The sequence below is a fragment of the Ursus maritimus genome, unplaced genomic scaffold (genome assembly GCF_017311325.1).
Source record: "Ursus maritimus isolate PB19 unplaced genomic scaffold, ASM1731132v1 scaffold_14, whole genome shotgun sequence".
Lineage (NCBI taxonomy): Eukaryota > Metazoa > Chordata > Mammalia > Carnivora > Ursidae > Ursus > Ursus maritimus.
This window is the reverse complement of record NW_024423786.1, coordinates 60,806,094-60,817,546: the sequence shown is the minus strand read 5'-3', so window position 1 is coordinate 60,817,546 and position 11,453 is coordinate 60,806,094. Positions and strand designations below refer to the sequence as shown.

The 11,453-nt window shown below is 58.7% G+C and overlaps 2 protein-coding genes across 3 annotated transcripts in view; both read left to right on the top strand.

Moving 5' to 3' along the window:
- The window catches only part of ALOXE3 (arachidonate lipoxygenase 3), a 19,451-nt gene extending 18,287 nt beyond the window's left edge, over nt 1-1,164 (top strand). For both annotated transcript variants that reach the window (XM_040628222.1, XM_040628221.1), the window contains exon 15: nt 189-1,164. In XM_040628222.1, the coding sequence (XP_040484156.1) occupies nt 189-368 (180 nt within the window). In that variant the 3' untranslated portion in view covers nt 369-1,164. The remainder of the gene's footprint in view (nt 1-188) is intronic.
- Nucleotides 1,165-6,980: 5,816 nt separating this feature from the next.
- Nucleotides 6,981-11,453, top strand: part of ALOX12B (arachidonate 12-lipoxygenase, 12R type) — a 10,493-nt gene continuing 6,020 nt past the window's right edge. The window contains exons 1-5 of the mRNA XM_040628220.1: nt 6,981-7,127; nt 8,181-8,385; nt 10,917-10,998; nt 11,093-11,179; nt 11,296-11,418. Of these exons, the coding sequence (XP_040484154.1) occupies nt 6,981-7,127; nt 8,181-8,385; nt 10,917-10,998; nt 11,093-11,179; nt 11,296-11,418 (644 nt within the window). The remainder of the gene's footprint in view (nt 7,128-8,180; nt 8,386-10,916; nt 10,999-11,092; nt 11,180-11,295; nt 11,419-11,453) is intronic.

Here is an 11,453-nt window from a genome sequence, read left to right as displayed (position 1 = left end):
GGGGGGGGGGGGGGGGGGGGCTGCTCTGTGCAGGCTCCCTGGAGTGGGGAGTGGGGTTTGGAGGGGTCACGTCTGCAGCAGCTGCGGCTGGGTCAGGCCCTTGGAGCTACCCTGACGATGTGTTGGCAAACGTGGTCCTTCCCCATTCTTCGTCCCATCCCCAACACTGCCACCCGGTTTTCTCCCAGCGGCCCCTAGGCACCTACCCGGACGAGCACTTCACGGAGGAGGCCCCTCGGCGGAGCATTGCTGCCTTCCAGAACCGCCTGGCCCAGATTTCGCGGGAGATCCGGGAGCGGAACCAGGGTCTGGAGCTGCCCTACGCCTACCTGGACCCTCCGCTCATCGAGAACAGCGTCTCCATTTGACCTCCTCCTCCTACCGCCCTGGAAGGAAGGCTCGGGTGCGAGGACACATGGCCACGAGGAGGGCCAGCTTGTCAGGGCCCTGTCCGTTCCCACTCAGCTGGAGCCTTCTCTGCACCTGGGGACTTTCCCACCCAGGGTGGCTCTAGCCTCCTGCGGGTGGGCCCTGAGCGGTGAGGGGCCCGCACAGCAGTGTCCAGGGTGCGAAGCCGCTGCCTAACGTCGAACGCACAGCAGGTCCTTCAAGAGAAAGGAACCCCGTCACCCCTTGCTCTACTTGGGGCAGCCTCTTACTTTCCTCTCCTATGAAAATCTACCTCCTCCCCTCGGGAACCCCACAGGGACTCTGAGCTCCCCTTCCTCATCCTCCCCCTCACCCCCAAACTCTTCCTCTTACCTTATCGCTTTGTTTCTGCTTTCCTCCAAACCTAGGACCAACCAGTCTAACTAACTTCCCAGGCTGGAAGAGCCTGGAAAATGGGCGAGATGTGTGGCCTGGGTCTACACCCCAGCTTCCCTGGACCTCTCACTGCAGTCCTCAGGGAGATTGGGTGTGTGTGGGGACCCTCCCCAGCCCTTGCCCTGTCCCCTCCCTTCTGTTTTCCTGTCTTTGAGCCCAATGAATTCAATAAAATCCAACATATTGGGCTCCCATTTCATTTTTGGTTTGATGTGTGTGTGCGGGTGGGAGAAGGAGGGAGCAGCAGCGAGTCCCTGCATCATCGCTCAGTAGACAGGGAGCCTCCCAGCTCAACCCACCACCTAGCCAGGCCCCACCTTCCTGCCTTCACCTCCAGAGTGTGTCACCCATCAGAAGGTGAAGGAATATCCCGACTCAAGGGGCTGATAGGAAAAAAGCAGGTGCTTTGCAAACCCTGAGAATCCAGCTTCTGGGTGTGGGAGTTATTAGTGCTGCCCCTGGGATCTGGTTACTCTTCTGAATTCAGGGAAGACTCAGTCTCCGGGCCCCTGGTGGATGGGTGGAAGCATGACGAGCTCTGGCCAACCAGCTCCATGCAGAAGGGATGCGGGATACGGGTCCTCTCCAGGCTGGGGCACTTAGTCACTGCGCGAGCCCCTCCAGAGTTGCCATCTCTCTGCCTCTGCTGTTCTAGAAGCCCACGTGGAGACGGCACAGCCATCAGCTCCCATCTCGAAGGGTCCAGGACAGAGCCCCGTGCTGACCTGGGCTGGACCAGGAGCTGAGCCAGAAATACACTTTCGTGGAATCCCACCACTGAGATTTTGGGATAGGTTGTTGTTGCAGGATTACAGACGCTGATAGTAATCTGGGGAATCTGATGTTCCCCTTTGCAGCCCCGAAGGCCCTAGAGATAGAGATCCGGGGTGCCTGAGTGGCTCAGTCGGTGAAGCGTCTGCCTTCAGCTGGGGTCATGATTCCAGGGTCCTGAGATCAAGCCCTGTGTGCGGCTCCCTGCTCAGCGGGGAGCCTACTTCTCCCTCTTCCTCTGCCCCTCCCCTTTCAAATAAATAAATAAAACCTTAAAAAAAAAAAAAAACAACAACAAAATCAAAGGACTAAGAACTAGCCAGAGGCACCTGTGTGTGGCCAGGACTGTGGCAGAGGCTGGACGGTCGGGCCCCTTGCACCTGCGCTTTGACTTAGAACAGCAGGACCAGGATATAGAACACGCGCGCATGCGCGCACGCACGCACGCACGCACGCACGCAGCCTGTCCCTTCAGGAAGCCAGACACTCCTTGGCTGCCACCGAAGTTAGCATTAGAAGGCATGCCCATGCTAAAAATGCCCCCAAGCCGGAGAGGGAGGGATGGGGGTGGATCACTGCAATCAGCCAGCTTGGAGGGAGATTTACTGGGGAGACACACCCGGCCGCACATAGGATTCTGCTCCGGGGACAGGATGTGGGGAAGGCGCTCGGGCCCTGTCCCATAGGGGGCTTCCTCCAGCCCGCACTCTGGACCCCTGTCCCATAGGGGGCTTCCTCCAGCCCGCACTCTGGACCCCTTTTTGGTCTGGAAGGTGACTGGTAGAGCGGGAAGTGCATCAGCCTCTTCCCAGCTGGCGTTGAGCAAGTGCTTCAGCCTCAGTGGCCCCCATGTGTCAGATAAATGGGAGGGACAAGACCTGGAAAGTCCCTTCTAGCGTTGACATTCTAGGATCTGCTTGCCTCAAGGCTCCCGTGTCCCTAGACACTGTTCGCTGCTGGGGAAGTAGCTGTGAGCTTCCCCAGCACCATTCCTACTACCACCGGCTTACGGGGAGACAGACAGCAAGCACATGAACAAATAAATCCTTTCAGAGGCTGCGGGTGGGGCTGGGAGATGCAACAGGGCGGTGTATTAGCAGGACTGGGGGTGGGGTGACGTGAGGTCTGGTGGTCAGGGAAGGCCACGTGGAGGAGTTGCCAGCCAGTCGAGACAGGGATCAGAACAAACCACTTGCAACAACGTGGTGGGGAGGCGCAGGGGTGGCTGGCGGGGAGCAAGTGTTACAGACCATGTGTTCGAGGAACAGAGAGGGGGCCAGAGTTGCTGGGATAAGGTGACCGAGGGGTGGATGGAAGATGGTCACGCACAGTCTTGATGTGCACAGGGCGTCCTTGGATTTGATTCTAAGGGCAACACCGTGTTAAGGTCTGGCGAGTTTTAAGCAGGAGAGTGACCCCATTTGATTTTTTTTTCTGTGTCCTGGGGGTGGGTGGGGCCCCAGGGGTTGCTCTCCGCCTTGCAGGGCTTGGGGTGGGGCAAGCAGGGGGTGCCCCAGCAGCGAGGACTCAGCTTCCTGTGTGGGTGGCCATTGCGAGCTAACCCAGCGAGCTCGCATCCTTCCCAGGGACCTCCCCTGCTCTCTGGTCCACCCCTGGTCCAGGAGAACCAGTTTTTCAGCCCAGTGAGCACCTACCCAGAGGCACGCATCCACGTTTGGCCCGCAAGTGGGGAGCGCCCCATCTTCATTCTCGTGCCTAGTCCCATCCATGTCCCCAGCCACGTTCACATCCCCGTGGTCCTCGTCTCCATCTGTGTCCTTCAGGGACCTAATTCCCACTCCAGACTCTTGCCCTGATCAAACCCAGAGCCACCACTCCTGCTTTTTGGGGGGACAAACGGATTGGCTGAAAAGAGACCTATTGATTGTGGGTTTTGATCTGAGGAGGCAGCTTTTGGGGGATGGAGGTAGATCCCCACCATTTGGGGTGACACCCAAACACTTCTACACCATCAGTTCCCTGCCCTGCTCCCCTAGATTCCCCCTTTGCTTGACCTTGCAGGCCCCTGCCTCCTCCCCACACCCCCAACTATGTGATTTTACCACCTGATTAGAAGGTTCAGGAAGGGTCTGTCACCTCCACTGCCCAGGACTCTGTGTCCCAGAGGGGCCTGAAAATGCCACTTCCCAAATTCCTGAGCCTCAATCCCCAAGCCATCCCACCCAGCTCTGCACCGAGATTAGCAGCCCCCTGGGGGCACAGTCTCCAGGAAAGGGGAGTGGCTACAAGGTAGGAGGCTGGGAGACTTTGCATGGAATTTGCATCGTGTGATGCAAATTTGCACCATCCGGCTCCTAGCATCCCCCAAGAGTCATCTGGGTGGCTGAGCAGAGCCCAGGAGGGCAGGCCTGACCTGCCTGACAGCTCCTGTCCTCAGCCCAGGGCAGCACTGGGCCACGCAGATGAGACAGCCCTGCCAGTCACCCACAGTCATACACAGGCATGACTACCTCGAGCCTTCTCCCCCATCCTGCCCCCATCCCCTTAACCCATTCCTCTCCCCCACATCGACACCATCCCGCCGCCCCCCCAGCCTCGTGCTTCCCCAATCTAGCTCTCCTCTCCGACGGCTCCCCTAATCCAGCCCCATCCCTGATGCCCTTCCCAGCACTCGCCTCGCCTCGTCCTCATCACACCAGCCCACCCATCCATTAAGAATCATGTTTCAACGGGATGCCTGGGTGGCTCAGTTGGTTAGGCATCTGCCTTTGGCTCAGGGGTCCTGGGGTCCTGGGATCGAGTCCCACATCGGGCTCCCTGCTCAGCAGGGAGCCTGCTTCTCCCTTTCCCTCTGCTTGTGCTCTCTCCCTCTCAAATATATACATAAATAAAATCTTAAAAAAAAAAAGAATCATGTTTCAAGGGTCTCCCATGTGCCAGATACTGTGCTGGGAGATGGGGAGAAAACCCAGCCAAATGATGGACAGTCGAATCTAGCAGGGAAGATGGGCATCAGAGATGTCAGCTGCAGGGCCGTGAGAGCCATTAATAGTGAGATTTGGCCTTCCTTGATGAAGCCCTTATCAAGTTAAGATCAGAAGGAGGAGGAAACTTAACCAGGTCCTAGAGGTAGAGTGGGACAACATGTGCAAAGGTCCTGTGGTTGGAAGGGGATTGACCTCACTTCCTTCATGCCTTTATTCAAAAGTCCCCCTGTCAATGGGCACTTCCCTGACCCCTCTCTATCTAAAGTTTGCTCCCTTATGCTTTATAATTTCCTTCCCTGATTCTCTTCAGTAGTTGATCACTAACATAATATTTTATTTACTTCATTTGTAGGCTGTATTGTCTGTTTCCTCTACTAGAAGATAAGCTCCAGGAGGAAGGGTGGTGATTTGCTTTGGGATGAGGCCTAGGAGACAGGCCGTGGGACCTACGTGAATGGATGACGTCACTATCCAGAGGGTCAGAAGGAGCCACTGCCAGGCCTGAGCTGGGGTTGGATGGGGTGAGGGTGGCAGGAGCACTTTGGGTCTTCGAAAGGTCATTTCACTCCCTACCTCTGACCACAGCCCTATCCCTAAGCTCAGCCTGAACCACAACCTCATCCCATTCCTCACCCAATCCAGAACCTACTGGATTCTTCATCTCAGAATCCCAGCCCTCTTTGGCCCTAACTTGGCCCCGGGCATTGTGTGACCTTCCCTCAATGGTGACAGAAGGGTGACACCTCAGAGGGAGCCTGAGCCGGCACTTCCTAGTTGGCAGGAGCTGCCCCTGGGAGCAGAAGCAAAGAGGGCAAGTTTGAGCCGAGTGGGTCCCTGAGACTCGAACTCTAACCCTCTCCCCTAATCTACCCGCGATCCCGACACCTTCGTGAAGTCAGCTTTATCCTGGGGCCCTGGTCCCAGCCAGTCCTCGTGGCTCCCACTTCTGTGATTCTGCTGGAAACGAGCCCCTAGTCCCAACTCCCTTCCCACTCCAGATTTTCTGCAGAGCACGTAATATCCAAACGCTACCACACAGAACGGTTGTTTCCTTCTCTCCCACCTTCAGGAAGCTCTGTGAGGATTTCGTTTCTTCTCCGCATCCGCGGTGCCTAGAACAGAGCCTGAAACAGCTGTGCTCCACGAACATCTCCTGAAGGGATGAAGGCAGGAAGGAACGGATGGTTTGGTTCCGGACAAACCCAGCTGTACTGGAACCCAACCTTGATGCCAACCCTCTTCCTAGAGCTTCATTGTTTTTTCAGGGGGTGGGGTGAGGACGAGTACTTTATAAAATGGGGGGATATCAGCTAGTAAAATGCATCAAGTTCCTCTGTATCACCCAGACCAAGATACAGAAGGTTCTAGCTCCCCACGCGGCTCCCCCCTCGCAGGCGCTCTCAGCCCTCATCGCGGAGCTACCGGCTTCTCTGACATGTAAGCACTGCTAGTGTTGTCTGTTCTCGAACTTCGAATGGGTGGAATGATAAAGCACGTACTGTTTTCCGTCTGGCTTCTTTCATTCAGTACCATCTGTGCAAGATTCGTCCACATCGTCCACATCGTGGTTGGGGCTTTTTTTTTCTTTTATTCTTTTTAAAAATTCTTGGGTAGAATTCTGTTAGGGTTTTACCACAAAGTGCATGTCCATCCCTTCGCTTATTTCTCGTGCCCCCAGTTTCACCGCAATTGTCGTCTCGTCTTGCATGGACCCCTGTCCCTCAGCTCAGCTGATCCTGGCCTTGCAGGAGGGGACAGACACCCTCTCTCCCTCCCTGATTCCCTCTCCCTGGAGCCTCTTGGAGCCCTCGCATCCCGAGCTCAGTCTCGGCGTCCACTACTCGTCCTCTCAAGGGCTCTGGGCCCTGGGGCAGGAGGATGGGCCAGCCGGACAGAGAGTTTGTGCTGTGTCCCGTCCGCTGGCCCCCACCCACTGGGGGGGAGGTGACCCGCTGCCCCTGGATCTGCTCGGGGCGGGCAGAAGGAAGGCGCTTATTAGGCTGATAATGATCTGGGGGCCCCGCCCAGCCCTGTCCCCCCACTTCCCTGGGGCCCGGACTCAGGCTGGACTGGCTCCCCCACCCTGAAGCCTCCTTCATCCAAGGCATGTCCCAGCCGCCCTGTCAGAAGCCAGCCCAGCGCCCTGTCTGCCGTTCCTCCCTGCCGGCTACTGGAGGCCCGTGGCCGGGACGCGGCTCCCCGCCCGACGTCGCCCCGCCCCAGCCCGCCCGGCTCCGGCCTGCCCGCCGAGGGCAGCAGCCTCTCCAGGCTCCGGGCTGCCCCTGGGCCAGACGTCCCTGCCTCACCTCTGTCTCTCGGGAGGCTGGCCCCGTCCCCGTCTCCCTGTGTCTGCTTCCCCTGCCTGGCCGGGGCCCCAGTGCGGCCCCCCCACGCTGCCTGGACCTGAGCCCCCCTCCTGCCTCCTGAAGAGCAGCCATGGCCGCCTACAAAGTCAAGGTGGCCACGGGTACTGACCTCTTGTCGGGAACGATGGACTCCATCTCGCTGACCATTGTGGGGACCCAAGGACAGAGCCATAAGCAGCTGCTGAACCATTTTGGGAGAGACTTTGCAACTGGGGCGGTGAGTAGGTGCACGTGTGCGAGTGTGTGTGGAGTGTGAGAGTGCTGTATGTGAGTGTGGTGTGTGACAGTGAGTGTGAGTGCTGTGCGTGAGTGTGTGTGTCCGGGAGCACGAGGAGGGATGGGGGTCTGCAGGGGAGGGAGACAGCGGGCAGGGAGAGATGGGCACTCCGGCGGAGCTCTGAAAGCTGTGGGCTCCCAGGATGGCTTTGGATGCCCTCCCCCCAGACCTGGCTCCCCGTGGTCCCTGCTCTCTGGGCCATCCTGCCTCATCCCTGCCCTGTCCCCTCTCACCCCTTTGTGCTCATTTCTCATCTTTCCCTGCCCTTCCTCACCTCCCCTCTCTGTCTCTCATCACTCACCCACATCCCTCATCTTTCAGCCTCTCCCTCTCCCTCATTCCTGCCCATTTCCTCTCCCCCTCCCTCATCCCTCCCCACGGCCTCTCCCTCATCCCTCTCCCTCCCATCCTCACTCTTCCTAAGTTAGGTTGCTTCATAACTGGCTTAAAAGCACATTGGATTATCTGTGATTGGAAATGGCATCGGACCAGCCTGTCCAGCGGGCCCTGCCTGCTCCATGAGGGAAGGCACCCGCTGGTCCCTCAGCCCCAATTCTGAGTCCGGTCCAGCCACCTGCTGCTATGCCATCTTAGTAGGTCCCTCTGTCTACATGGCCATTTCTGTATCTCCATGTCTTCACTGAGAAGTAGGAGACGAGGGGGCTGGCTGGACCGCCTCTGCCCACTCTAAGATGGCAGGAGGTCTGGCCCCCACTTGGACCTCTGCGTAGCCCAGCCCCTGGAGGGGTGCATGGCTCCCGCAGCCTCAGGGGGCCCAGGACGGGGTGGGAGGATGGGACCTGGGGAGGGTGGCCGGGAATGGAGGTAGAGAGTGCTGCAGCCCTGGGTCGATGGGCCCAGCAGGTGACAGCCCCGTGGGAGTGGGGGAGGAGAGCCCCGTGATGGGGTCACCCCAGCCCAGGGAGGAGCACGGCCTGGCTGAGGGCCAGTCGGTGGGAGTCCTGCCACTCACCCAGCCCCGCGCCTGCCCAGGTGGACGAGTACACCGTCCGGTGCCCGCAGGACCTGGGGGAGCTCGTCATCATCCGCCTGCACAAGGAGCGCTACTCCTTCCTCCCCAAGAACTCCTGGTACTGCAACTACGTGCAGATCTGTGCACCCGATGGCCGCATCTACCACTTCCCCGCCTACCAGTGGATGGACGGCTACGAGACCCTGGCCCTCAGGGAGGCTACAGGCAAGCCCTCAGCACCCCACCCCTGCCGCCAGGCTCCCACCCGGCTGTCGGGTACTGGGCCCGTCTCCGCAGGGACTCCTGGGACCGCCTGCCACCCGCACACAGCGCCTCAGGCATGGTGCTGCAGGGCCCCGCTCAGGGCTGCGCCCTGCGGGGACACAGAAGGCGGCGGCTTGGGGCCACTCTCAGGATCTCAGGATCCTGGGTCTTGTCTGAAGGCAAGCATGCTGTCCACTAGCTCCCCTGCAGTCCTGCCCCTGACTCCCAGGGACACGGCTGGATGTCTTGTCGCTCCGACAGGACGCCCCACCATCCCCACTGCTGCCTGTTCTGTTAAGAAGCCCTGTGAGCCCGGCAGTTCCCCAAGCTGCCTTATCGGAAGCGCCAATGGGGTCTCCGACGGGGCAGCTTTCAGACGGATGGGATGTTCTATTTCTCCGAAGGCCTCCGTGCTACCCCGACGGGACCCCTTACTTCTCGAACAGGACTCACTGCTGCTCCCAAAGGCCCCCTTCACCCAGTTAGGCTCCATCACAGCCCAGTAGGAGGGCCTGGTCATCGTAGATTGACCGGGGGTTCCCTAGTGCCTGGTCAAGGCTGCCGGCTAGTTTCCCAGTCACGTGGTTGCTCCCCTGTAAGAGAGACTGGGAGTCTCAGCTCCTCGTGCCCACCCCTGCCACAGCCCTTGTCTGGTGGGCTTGGCTGCTACATGGGGAGTGCAGGCTTGCCCTCTATTGTCCCCTTGCCTCCACCCCCCCCCAGCCTCTGTCAGCCTCCCTAAAGGTGGACAGGAGGAGAGGGGGGTTGGAGATCTGTCCGTCCAGCAGCTGACCACCCTGTTCCCCCTCTTATTTCCTGGGAGCAGGGAAACAGAGCCTGAGCTGGGGAAAGAGGCAGGGGCAGAGGGTGGGGAGGCCAAAGGGAGAGTCCTTCCCCGCCACCATCCCTGGGATGCAGAGCATCTTCCCACAGGGACAGGCCTGAGCAGCTGGGAAGCAGGGGAAGGGCAGGACGAGGCCGGGCGCCGTGCAGGAATGGCGCTGGGTGGGGCAGTAGCAGGCCAGGCGGCTTGCGTCACCTGCCGGGCCCTGGAAGGAGTCCGGCCCCCACCCAAGGGATGAAGCCTAGCTGGGTCGCCGGGGTTGCACAACACCAGGGGGCACTGTTCACCAGGAACACAGCGGGAGCTGAGGCAGGTGGAAGAAGGAGAGGTGGCGAAGGGGGCCTCAAGGGAAGGTGATGGGCCTGCGGTGATAGGTATGTGGGAGCCCGGGGCCGCCAGGCAGGACGCTGGACAGAGACAGGCCTGGGCATGGATCTCAGCTCCACCACTTACTAGCTGGACGTCTGGGTCTACTTCTGAATTCTAAGCCTCAGTGTTCTCCTCTGTACAATGGGGCTAACAGCAGAGCCTACTTTATAGGGTTGGTGCGAGAATCCAGGGACATCGCCTCTAAAAGGAGTGTAAAAAGGCTTAACAACTCTTGGCGGTGGTTGGTGGCTGGGGGGTGAGTGGTCAGAAGCAGACTGTGTCGGTTCAAATCCCAGCTCATGCTTTCTGTGTTAACATTGGTTGTTTTCTCCTTGTAAAACCAGCACAACGGTATGGTCCCTTAGCTGAAATTTTTGGGGTCGGGTTGTCTTGAAATTCAGATTTCAGGGGCACCTGGGTGGCACAGTCGGTTAAGTGTCCGACTCTTGGTTTCGGCTCAGGTCATGATCTCAGGGTCCTGGGATGGAGCCCCAGGTCAGGCTCCCTGCTGAGCGGGGAGTCTGAGATTCTCTCTAGCCCTCTGCTCCTCCCTCCACGCACACACTCTCGCTCATAAATAAATAAATAAATCTTAAAAAAAAATTCAGATTTCATTTAGAATATATATGTATATATCTATATCTACATATTTCATTCACACGTCGTTCGGCCGACCAAGGAATTTGTGCCTAACTTGTGAAAAAAACAAAGTTGATTTCTAGAGTCTTCTGGCTTTTGGAATTGTGGAGACAGGATGGTGTCGCTATCCAGAGTGGGGGCGCCTGGGGGCTCAGCCGGTGAAGCGTCTGCCTTCGGCTCAGGTCATGATCTCAGGGTCCTGGAATCGAGCCTCTCATCGAGCTCCCTGCTCAGCGGGGAGTCTGCGTCTCCCTCTCCCTGTGTGCTCTCTCTCACATAAATCAATAAAATCTCTATCTCTATCTATTTATACATATAGGAGAGTGTTTAGACAGTGCCTGGTGCCTAGTAAGGGCTACGTAACTGTCCTTCATTAATGTCTTAGTGGGTCCAGAAGAGGGACTCCCTTCCAGCAGCAAGCCCAACTCCAGGGGTAGAGCGAGGGGGAGGAGGGTGGTCTCTGATCCTTCTCTCTGAGTTTTTGGGAAGACACACGCCCCACCCCCCCAGGGTAAGCCTTCCTCATCCTTGTCTGTGGGCCCGCAGAGCCAATCTAGAAGCTGAATTCTGATCCTCGAAGAGGTCAGGGGCAGGCAGGGCTGGGATCAGACCTTGAGCCTCCTCTGTGGTCTCCCTACAGGAAAGACAGCAGCAGAGGACACGCTCCCGATCCTTTTGGAGCACCGACAGGAGGAGATCAGAGCCAAGCAGGACTTCTACCAGTGAGCGGACGGCAGCAGGGGCTGCGGGAGGCCAGGGGGCAGTGATGGCTTGGCCTTCTGTCACCAGGGCCCACCGACTCCCTTCTCTTTGCAGCTGGAGGGTCTTCGTTCCAGGCCTGCCCAACTACGTGCATATCCCCAGTTACCGCCCTCCGGTCCGGAGAAACCCCAACCGGCCTGAGTGAGGACCCGAGGCTGCCCTGGGGCCCCTCCCCTGGCTGACCCCTGGGCTCTACCCTCCCTCCCTGTGCCCGGGAACCCAGGTGCCCGGCCCCAGCCCTGCACTCCTTCCTACAGGTGGAACGGCTATATCCCCGGCTTCCCGATTCTCATCAACATTAAGGCCACCAAGTTCCTGAACTCAAACCTCCGCTTCTCCTTCATCAAGACCGCCTCCTTCTTCTTCCGCCTGGGGCCCATGTGAGTGTGAGCGAGGGAGGGGCGCCCCCCCCCCC